The sequence below is a fragment of the Volvox carteri genome (assembly GCF_000143455.1).
Source record: "Volvox carteri f. nagariensis unplaced genomic scaffold VOLCAscaffold_42, whole genome shotgun sequence".
Classification (NCBI taxonomy): domain Eukaryota; kingdom Viridiplantae; phylum Chlorophyta; class Chlorophyceae; order Chlamydomonadales; family Volvocaceae; genus Volvox; species Volvox carteri.
In genome coordinates this window covers 354,766-365,951 of record NW_003307585.1, presented here as the reverse complement: position 1 = coordinate 365,951, position 11,186 = coordinate 354,766, and the positions used below count along the sequence as shown (strand labels likewise).

General features: G+C 54.2%; 2 protein-coding genes across 2 annotated transcripts in view; both read left to right on the top strand.

The window, feature by feature from the left end:
* VOLCADRAFT_95169 (uncharacterized protein) overlaps positions 1-1,375 on the top strand; it is a gene marked incomplete at both ends in the record, with an annotated part of 10,932 nt that extends 9,557 nt beyond the window's left edge. Inside the window, one exon of the mRNA XM_002954367.1 lies at positions 720-1,375. Within this exon, the coding sequence (XP_002954413.1) occupies positions 720-1,375 (656 nt within the window). The remainder of the gene's footprint in view (positions 1-719) is intronic.
* A 6,207-nt stretch (positions 1,376-7,582) lies between these two features.
* On the top strand, positions 7,583-9,909 carry VOLCADRAFT_95168 (uncharacterized protein; the record flags this gene model as incomplete). The annotated part of the gene is made up of 4 exons (XM_002954366.1): positions 7,583-7,974; positions 8,028-8,375; positions 8,453-8,565; positions 9,485-9,909. The coding sequence occupies 4 exons, from the start codon at positions 7,583-7,585 to the stop codon at positions 9,907-9,909; spliced, it is 1,278 nt and encodes a 425-aa protein (XP_002954412.1).
* Positions 9,910-11,186: the final 1,277 nt, after the last annotated feature.

Genomic DNA, 11,186 nt, shown 5'->3' with positions numbered 1-11,186 from the left:
AACCGCCGCCACCGCCGCCACCGCCACCACCGCCACTACCGCCCAACCCTCCATCACCGACACCACCGCCACCACCGCCCCAACCGCCGCCACCGCCCAACCTCCATCACCGCCGCCACCGCCAACCTCCATCGCCGCCACCACCGCCAACACCTCCACCACCGCCACTACCACCCAACCTTCTATCACCGCCGCCACCACCACCACCGCCACCACCGCCACTACCACCCAACCCTCCATCACCGACACCACCACCACCACCGCCACCACCGCCACCACCACCACCACCGCCACCACCGCCACCACCACCCAACTTCCATCGCCGCCACCACCGCCAACACCTCCACCACCGCCACTACCACCCAACCTTCTATCACCGCCGCCACCACCACCACCGCCACCACCACCACTACCACCCAACCCTCCATCACCGACACCACCACCACCACCGCCACCACCGCCACCACCACCACCACCGCCACCACCGCCACCACCACCCAACTTTCCATCGCCGCCACCACCACCACCACCACCACCACCGCCACCACCGCCACCACCAACCAACCTTCCAACACCGCCACCACCACCACCGCCCTCCGTTCCAGATGTATCATCTTCGCCTGAACCGCCATCTGAATCGCAGAACGTAATGCCATCAATATCGCCACCGCCAGCCTTGAGCAAACCATCACCACCTTGGCCCCCACCTCCCCACCCAGCCAAATCCCCACGCGCACCTAAGACTCCCCCGCCGCCAGAAGAGGCGCCTCCCCCGGATTACATATATCAAGCCCCCCCAGATTACATGCAACCCCCCGAGTTTAAACAGACCGCCAATTCCTGGCGTTCCCCTAAGTACTGGCATCCTCTTGAAACATTTCCGCCGCCAAGCTTTTATTTGTATCCCCCTCCACAAGAGATGGAGGACGAAATCTTTGGAGCACGGTCACTAAGGGAACACGCAGCATCAGCATCAGCAGCTGACTCATCAGAGCAGGACAGGAGGCTACCGCAAGCAGCAGCTTCCACTGCTTCCACCGATGGCTACCTGCCTTCTTCCCGTAATGCGTTAGAGCTATCAGGCGATGGTTTACCGGACTCCGGGAATATTGGGGACGTGCCCAACACTGATGGCTCGATGTCGACAAACGGTCCTTGCTCAGATCAGTCTCACTCATCATCACCGGAGGATTTACCCAACTCCTCCCGACCCGAGTCCCCAGCCTCAGCCAGATCTGATAAGTCTCCGTCACTGAAGCAGGCCAGCAAACATCAGCCAACCTTGCCCCCATACAATTCACCACAAAACCTTCCAAGGCGGTTTCAAAGGCAGCCAACGCCGCCTTCCGACCATGGAGTTGGTTCAGGCAGCTGACGTCAGCGTCTGCTCCCGAGTTCACGGCGGATAACGATGGTGTGTGACAGCTTCTGCTGGGGCTTTTCTAGAGAAGGTGGCATACTGGAACATAGACCCCTAGCTAGTTGCTTGGCCGGCGGCTTCTGCAATCATGTAGCGGTTCCGGTTGCGCATACGCTGGCCTCCATACTTAATTGCCGCCTCCGACAGCTTCGAAAAATAAAAGCCTTCGCATACTAGCTGGTGGTGACTGGATGGATGGATGGATGGATGGATGGATGGGTGAATGGGGATGTTAGGGCAGTACTTACGGCAGCAGGGTGTTTGTATGTATGCGCGTAAACTACACAGGTTGTGTCCCGACAGCATTTGCTTCGGCTTCGAGCCACCATGACGCAGCCGCAGCCGCCGCAGCAGCAGCAGCAGGGGCATCATCCCTGAGATGGCTATGCTTCCCAAGTAATATGTCTGCGTCCGATTTCGTTTCAATCTGTGTCATGCTCGACGGTGTGGGTTCGACGTGCGTGCATGACCAGGACAAGGTAGCATGCCTGAGGACTTGGCCAGCAAGGCATTAGGATTGGACTAGGGTCTGAGGATTGGACCAGGGCGTCAGCGGGGCATGCAGGATGTATGTCGTCATGAAATTTGGAAGTGGATGACGCCCTTGCCCAAGGCCTCCTGCCCTTAGCCCAGATAGAAAGAATGAGATTTTCTGTGTCCGGCGAGGCGCGTGCCGCGGGACAAAATGGACTCCTGGTGGGACAGCCAGCAGGGAGTGGGATGAGTGCATGCATGCATAGAGAAATCGCAACGAAAGAGCTGAGAGACAGGCAGATGGCGGGGGGCCAGGCATTATCATTGTCTTTTAATATTGCTTGTATGCACGCACGAAGCATGCATGTTGGGTTTTTTTGGGCATGAGTTCCTTATATGTGTAATTAAGGCTAGATGATGAACCAGCAATAGAAAATGGATCAAGCCACGCACAGTTGCAGAGAGCCTGCTGCATATAGTCAAGCTGCGTCTTCACTCGGCGGCGGCAAGCCCTTGTGTGCTGGCCTGATTCAATTAGGGTTTTAGGTATTTTAGGGTTTTAGCCTAAGTTAGGCAAATATGTAAGCAGCAGCTAGAGTATGCAGGAGCTGTTTTATATCCACAGTAGTACAAACACTATATTGTTCAAATGTTTCTCCCTCGTTCACGTTCATCAATCCATCTCCCATTTCTTTGACTTGCCTGGGGAGTTCATGTGTGTAGGCTGAGGCTGATGCTTAGGGTTTTTCGTGTATGTGTTGTGAGAGATGGAGTGTAGGATGTGTGCTGCCTTTTAGGACAAACCTCAAGGCAAATGTTATGACCGTACTTAGAAACGCATCTGGGCAAACTGCTACCTTTTCCAACCCTGCGAAACAGTAGTGCTGCATGGTCGAGCAGATTGCCATTGCCACTGAAACCAAACGAAGGGCGTTCATTGGGCATGCATGCTAAGAGGCATGTTTGGTGTCTATTTGTAGGTAGTAGTTGCGAAAACTGATTCTATCTTTTTTTTACCGGCCGACTGTGCAGCTTGAACCCATGCGGGCGCTCCGGCGGTTGGCGGAAGCATGTATATGGTTTTTGGCACGTATACGTTGCACAGTCATGGACGAGGATTGACTGCTTATATATGGCAGATAGCGGAAACCTTGGCGTAGGGCCTGAATGGTTGCCTGCTGCTGTTACGTTATGATAAAAATCGAAATGAGATACCTGGCACGCGCCCAGCATGTTGTTGCATCTACGCTACTACTTGGATTGCTTCCTGGGCGCGAGCTGCTAGGCAGCGGCAGCGGCAAGCAATAAGCCAGGCTTCCTTAGCTATCCTTTAGATGACCTCTGATGACCACACGTCTCACGCCAAGCTGCGTGCGGCGGTGACAGCTCGGCCGCTACCCGCCATCGTCGGTCCGTTGTCGTTCCCTGGCGCTAGTGCGTGCGTGGCATCGTGCGAGGTATGTGTCTAGAGCTTGGACATGCGTGCAGGAGTGGACATGCGTTTTCCACTATGATTTCCGGCAACTCCTGATAATGATGTCAGTGGCAACTATACTTATCAGTTGCGGTAGTAGTGCGCATGCGTGGGCGCGCCATCATAGTGTAGGACTGGTGCGGTGCATGTACATTTCCCGACACACTAGCTACCTACCCGTCCGACCCTCCTACTTTCCTAAACACGCACACGGTTTGGCCTGCAGTACGGCCTTGCCTACAAACACTTTTTCACGTCATGCAGCGTGCAACAACACAGTGCGTAGTAGTACTTCAATTGCATGCGCCAGCTAGCTAGCTGCTGCGACATCTGCTGCGACAGGCACTAACCCCTGATACCATATTGCGGGCGATGAACGTATGGCTGGAAAGCGTTCTGATGCCATGGCACGGTGGAGTGAATGGAGTTGCATCGTCACACACACGCGCATGTCTGTGTGTACGTATATGCGCGAAGGATATTTCCGTAGGTGATGCCAGGGCACTGTACCGCGAACGGACGGACGGAAGTAAATAAATGCAGTGCTGAGTTGCTGCTGGCGTTGTACGTGCCATGTACCGTGTAGCTAGTGTACCGGTGTGTTGGCCACGCGTACTATCACACGCAAGAGGACCAGCGTCTCAAATTTTATTATGTTTTGCAGTGATGCATGCATGGAGTGGATCTTCCGTGCTTTTATTTAGCTATACGAGATGGATGGTGCAGCGGCATGCGTGTGGCGCAATAAGCCACCGTCGCGCCAATCTTGATTTAGACCGAACCTACATCCAGACGTGCGTTGCACGGCTAGATGCGCTGCGCTGCTGCTGCGGCTGTTCAGCACCATACACGGGAGCTAATCGCGGCTGTACGTGAACTATCGCACCGTGCTGCGTGCATTATTATTGCTGCTGTCTACCACGAGAGTCCAGGGGGGTTGACCGCATTTAGCTTGATTAGGAAATAGGATCTACGTTCATCTGTGATAAAACGCATCGAGAGGTGGCTTAGGCAGGATAAACGTAGGTGCGTGGACGGACGTGCGTGCGCGTTTCATTTAGTTTCTTGGTAAATATGCATGCTCAACACTTTTGATGCCTTTGTGTGTCATTCAGTCGCTTTCAGATTTTGCGTGTGCACGCACATTCATCTTGGGCTATTTGCACATCGTGATCACGTATTAGCTATCTCTTGTGTAACAAAGCAAGGGCCAGAGAGAGCGCTGCTGGAGAGAGCTTTATAAGGAAGCTCGCCGCCGCCTGTATGTGTAAATTCGATGCGTACATGACATGCGTGCATTCGCTACTATGCACGCAGCTTCCGACGCAAGCTCGCTTGATTGCTGTACATCCCTGTACAGATGCGCAAGCATTCCTGCGCCGGCAACCACATGCCGGTGCAGTAGCACGAGGTTCAAGCAGCTGTAGGTAGTAGGTGCAATATATAGATATGTGAAACAGGGGGGTATATCTTCGCCCGTGGCAGCTACCCTGCTACCCAGCTACCCTGCGAAACCCTGCAATAGATATCATCACCATCATGATCCCAGCAGCAGCATATACATGCTGCCGTAGTAGCTGGCCGCTGATGAAAAGGCCTCTCAAGATGCTGGCGGAGCGCCTTAGCGCGTCTTTGCATACGTAATATGTGCCGTACTATGTACCATCACTATGACAACGGGTGGTCGCGTTACGTTGCGTTAAATTCGCGTTACGAGGCTTTAACGCGAGTTTAACGCGACGCTAACGCGATATGACGTGATTTTAACCAGAGGCCGCGTTATAGAACTGCAAGAATACGGCCCGCCTACAGGCCCGAATGCACTGCCTTTTCGCGATATTATATTAGAATTATAAACCTTCCAAAACCATACTAACAGATTTCTAAAATATTACACCATCGCGTCCTGCTAGTAAGTGGCAATAAAAGGCAAATAGGGCCGGTCATCCGTGAACTGCACCTTTACGCAATGAGCCTTTATACGCATGAAACGCAGTATGTATTAGCATGCGAAATGCGTTGCGAAGTGTGTGCGTTTGGTAAGTGTTAGGCCGCGTTAAGCTTTACGCAATTAGCCTTCATACGCATGAAACGCAACATGCATTCGCATGCGACTGGCGGCAGGGTGAGACAGCCCGATCGGGTCCCGACAGGAATGGCACTTGTCCTGAAAATCCCGACAGGCTTTGAAAATGCTTTCGGGCGGACCCGACGAAAAAGGGGGAAAATGCCAAACGGCCATCGGGAGCCCCCGTCGGGGCCCGGAGGGCCCCCGTCGGGGGACCCGACATGGTTAGGGGCGCTAGGACCACCCGATCGGGTGCGTGGGTCGTCGGTAGGCCCTTCGGCGACGGACAGCTACAGCGATACATAATGGCATTCATAAAAATATAACTGGATGGAAATATGTAATGTAGTGGTAGCATTCTTTATCCTTTGACTCTGCTGTACAGGGATCCATGCTTGGATACATAAGTGAAGGGCACACTACCTTATCTCGGCCTTATTGACAATTAATACAAAGACCATATGCAGCTTTACATTGCCCTTTCGAACATTTGCTGCCTCGTCCTGTAAGTCTGTGGGCTTTACCAAAACAGCTTTCCCAAGCTGAACCTGCTCGATCGTTGGCTTCATTCAGTGAAATCAATCAGCTACTCGGCTACTTGCTCAGCCTTTTGAGGTCATGGATTTCAGCGATGCATCTGATGTTTACGCATCTGGCACTGCGGCCCCCACCCTAAAAACCCTTATGGGGGTTTCACGCACTACAGTGCCATGCTTGGATAGTGATGTTGAGAGCGATGAGGAGCCGGCTGATGAGGGGGAAGATGACGAAGAGGAGGCCAGCGAGGCATTTATGAGTGATGGGGATCCAGAACTGTCCAGTGAGTCTGGCAGTGAGGTTGCCGATGAGGGGGAGATGTTCCTCTCCAGTCCTACGGTGTCTAAGGGTCTCCTTGAAGAGCTCGGGTTGTGATGCTCACAGGCAGACGTGCAGGCGTGCATGTGTTGCTGTGTGTGTGTTTGTTCGTGCATATCAGAACTGTGAACTGCAAACTGAGAACTGGAAACTGCGCATATAAAATACGAATAAATGTAATTTCAAGCGGCACACAGCGAAATTTCGTTCTTGCGTCACCCGACAGGTTTTGGGATGGGCTATCGGGGCACCCGACAGAAATTGAAAGATATGCAAAAACGCTATCGGGCGGGGCCGACGGGCATGGGAAGGGGAAAACCGGCAACCCGGCCATTTTAGGAAGGTCCTGTCTAACCCTGACTGGCGGACTGTGTGCGTTCGATGTGCGATTGGACGCGAATTGCTTTACGCATTGTCTCCTCACACGCACGAATCGCAATATGGAATCGCATGCGTATCGCCTTGCTACACATGCGCGTATGCTTCGCGTTTCAACATACGCACGGATGAATTGTTCAAGTCAACCAAAACGACGCAAGTTTATTTCCAAATGAAAGTTTACAATCTGAAAGTTATAAACTTTTAAACAATTTTAGCCAGAAGGGCCGATTTCCGCTTTTCCATAGCCATTGTGCGTTAGGACGTGTTCACATGTGGGCGAATCAGGGTTGATTCATGCGAATTGGACTCTGAATTGGACCTGATTGGACCCGAATCGGAATTGGGGTCCGGGGGGGCCTCTTCGGGTATGATTCGACGTGATTCACAGTTTTCTTTCTCAAAACAAAGTTGTTTAACAAACCGTTTCTCATAATTACCATTACAATACTATAGGAACATTTTCCAATTGTTAATTCACGCAAAGCGCACCGAGCATTTTTCACGAACTCCTGCAGCTATGTATGTACAAGCCTGGTGATAATTTTCGCCATAGAAACGATACTTATACTGTTCTGTTCCTAGATAATGCTGGCTTGCCTTGGGTGATGGGGCGTAGCCGCGGAGCTTCAGCTGGGCGCGGTGGCACCTCGCGCGGTGGCCGCAATCGTATGTGAACACAATTCAGAAAGCCGCCCCGAATCGGACTCCCACTAGGTAGCTCGGAAACACCTATTGGTTTCCCTGGAAAGGGATAGGCCGTTTCCAAGGGAAAAGACCCTTTTCACGGAAAGCGCGCTTTCCGTACTTACTTCGAATCCGAACTTCCCGTTCTTTCAGCTGAGCGGTCTTCTTACTTGTGAAAACTTTGAAAAGATATCTAGGGTTCATTTCCCTTAGATATCTGTTAACAATGGCGATCCGCTTTATCGAGGAGCTGATTAATCTTACCCAAGGCATTCCAGAAATCCACAACTGGAGCCTAGCAACCTTCTACTCAGTATTGGTCGCAATTATGTCCCTACTTGCATTCCTGAAACCGAACATCTTTGGCAAGAAAGCTAACTCGGACGGCCGCACCGCCGCACTTCCTATCATAGCGACCGCGACTGGAACTAGTGTTAGCGCCGTTACAAAGCTATTTGACAGCCTGCGTGGCAATGAACATGGGGTGTCTCCCATAGCCGACATGTGCATGGAGGCGGAGCAAGCCCTGACCCAACTCGACAACAACGCTTTGCATAGCACGGGTCAGATAGCTACTGTCCGCCTTGAGTACCCCGGTGATATATGTATCAACCCCAAGTGTGCTGGTCACGGGCGCGCCACCCCAAGATGTGCATGCACACCTCTGGCAGAATGATAATTCAACTGAATGTGCTGTTCCGTATACAACACTCCCAGGCACGCGAGGCGCTACACGTACGGGACTATGATTATGACGTGTGGCTGTGGCGTCGTGACGGAGAAAGGGTCCTGCCTGTCATCGAGACGCTAAATCGGTTGTTCCCCGATGAGGCGTGCCCAGACCATATTGTGTACGACCGTGGTTGCTTTGCCCGAGCGTACGTGCATAACCCCGACAACAGAGATCGGCTCGTTGAGGTCCTGGGTTCCGAGGCCGCGCTCGAGAAGTGGAAGGAAGTGGGCTTCTACGTGGATCGCTTCCACTTTACGGGACACAGTAAATCCGACCAGGCTTGCAGGTAACTTGTGCGCGAGTGTTACCCAACTGTGAACCTGACTGCTCATTAACTGAAAAGGATGGTAATTTGGATTGCAGGGACAACTGCAACCCCTACAGCATCCACGCGCCTTTCTTGACGTGCGTGCTTAGCAAGACGCGCATCAGGGACATTGCTCAGGACGAGCGACCACAGGTCCTGAGTGCAGCAAGTGAGGAAAAGGACGTCAAATTCACACCGCTGACCAAAGGACAATAACAGCGGCAGCTAGCAGCTGTTCTGGTACAGAGGGCTCGTATCAACTAGTAGCCGAGTCTGAGATCGCCCGGAAGATAATTTGACAAGACTAAACACCGCCGATCAAATAGCAATTCAAAACAACAACCAACTAACTGCACCGTACGACGCCGCTCTGACGCCCCTCTTCAAACCACATTTTCGGCTATGCCTAAAATAAGATTTTGAATCCGGGCTGAGCAGCTAGCCAGACCAAGAACCGGGACGAGAAACCCAAAACGCGTTCGTTACCGTACAACTAACATGAACAAGGCACCGGGGACGTGGACATATGGTTGGGGATAAGAGACGCCCAGCCTGCCTGCCAGAGCCCGCATGCTACTTCGTGCGGCCCTTCCGGGCTACTGTGCTCTTCCGCATTGGTAACCCGCAGGCAGCCGACGGCCTCGCTTGGGTTACTTTGGCCCCACGCCTAACCCAGCGAAACATCCCCCTCACCCAGTCGCGTCACATACGCTCCAAGTGACCCTCGGCCGTTCCCACGCACTCCAGGTGCCGCTGTACTATGCGAGCAATGGGGATGCCGCTCTGGGTGAGTGCTGCCAGGCACACCAACGTCCCCTCTCCCTTCTGGTCCGTCTTGCTACGTACGATCCGCAGCCCCACACCCCCTCCCGGCAACTCCTCAATGCAGCCCACTGTCAGGGCCGCCAACTCGCTCCTCCTGAGCATCCCGAAAAACCCCAAAACCAACCAGCAGGCATCCTGTGTGAACTCCGACACCCTCCGCGGCTCCGCATTTGCCCTGCACTGTAGCCACGCCACGAGCAGCCTCAACACCCCCAGGGGCAAGGGTGCCTTTGCCATGGACGGTGCCGACTCCGGCCCTGCAGCCGACCTTCGCAACGCTTGGCCCAGGGTTCGCTTGACCAGCGGGTCGCGGCTGATATATGCCTCTGGCGAGACTCCCATGAACCGCTGCCAGTCCGCCAGGGCGCTCAGCGTGCCGGTGACGGTGGAGGTCGCGTACCGGCCAACTGCATGCGCTATGAACAGACACACCAGGTCCCGATTGAGGTCAGACCCACGCTGGCGGGGCAGGGCGTCCGCCTCCGGCACCCCTGCGACCTCCGTACAGAAGCGCACAAAGTGCCGCCACCCCGACTCGTATGTGACCGAAGAGCTGTCTGCGACCGCGCTGCCGTGCAACTCCACGGCTAGCCGTGCTAGTTCCTCCATAACACTCCCCTGGGCCACTGATCCGATACCCGCCGCCGCAAGCAAGCAAGAGGTGCAGCGGTACCAACCACCGGGGTAGGCGCCTGGGGCGATGGGTCGAGCAGGGGCAGGCCTCACAGCGCAGATCCCCAGCTCCACAGCGCCGCCCGCAGACGGAGCAGCTTCCCTCCTCCTGGAGACCGCCTGCCGAAACTGGCCAAGGGGGGGATGCGGGGCAATCTAATTGAGCCTGAGCACAATCAAGTCGTACTCGCTGGGCGCGGCCTCGGCCCCCCATGGGAAAAGGCAATGCCGTCGGCCCTTGGGCAAGACAGCCGATACCACAAACGGGGTTGCCCCTTGCCCGGTGCCCACGACGAAACGCCGAAACCACGAGCGCTCCGGCCAGTTTGGCACAACGACAGTTGCACGTGTGCTCCGGTCGAGCCTCGCAGCCGCCACGATCTCGAGCAGCACCTCCCTGACCAAATCCTTGGGTGGGAAGGCCCACAGGACTTTGCCAGCGAGGGTTGCCGCCTGACCCAGCACCGACTTGTCCGGGCTGAAGAAGGTGGAGCAACCCGGCTGTGCGTTGACACCTAGCACGTCGCAGCAACAGTCCACCGAGGGAGCATACTGCCCAAACCCGACCAGGGAGCGGAACATGCGAGGTTTGAGGCGCAGATTCTGGCTGCGGGCCAACTCCAGATTGCGGCTGAGCCGGTCCGCCCTGACGTTAAGCTCCCCGGCGATGTGCTCCGCCTGCACTTCGAACTGGTGCCGCACCGCCAGCAGCGCCAGCTGTCGGCTGATGGCTCGTCCGTCCGCTTAAATAGTCATATTAGCGCGCCATAACCTCACTCCGAAAGTTACGACATGGTCTCAGAAGCGCGCGCTAACGAACTGACAGAACCTTACAGATTGGGTATTCCATGGATACTGAGTCAATAGGAGATGCTCGGAAAGAAGTTTCCAATAATTTTTGGCTTTAAATTTAATATTACAAGAGTTTTCCGTACTACGAGGGCTTTTCCGTAGAAAAGGGCATTTCCCTGGAAACGACCCTGTTTCCTGGGAAACAGATAGGTGTTTCCAAGCTATGCTCTCCGGACTCCCAATCAGACTCTCAATTGGACTACATGTGAACACACCCTTACAAAAGCATGCTCATTCGCACCTAACGCTAAGATTCACACCGTTACGCGAACTAACGCGAGCTAACGCGGACTTAACGCGATCACCCGTCATCATAGTGCACGGAGAAAAGGAAGCACCTCACTATCAGCCCAGACTAGCGCCCAAGGAGGATAACTGATGAATATGATGCGTAGCGCTGTTCATTCTTTTTGGCTGGTTTATATCCAAGGCTGCCATTTC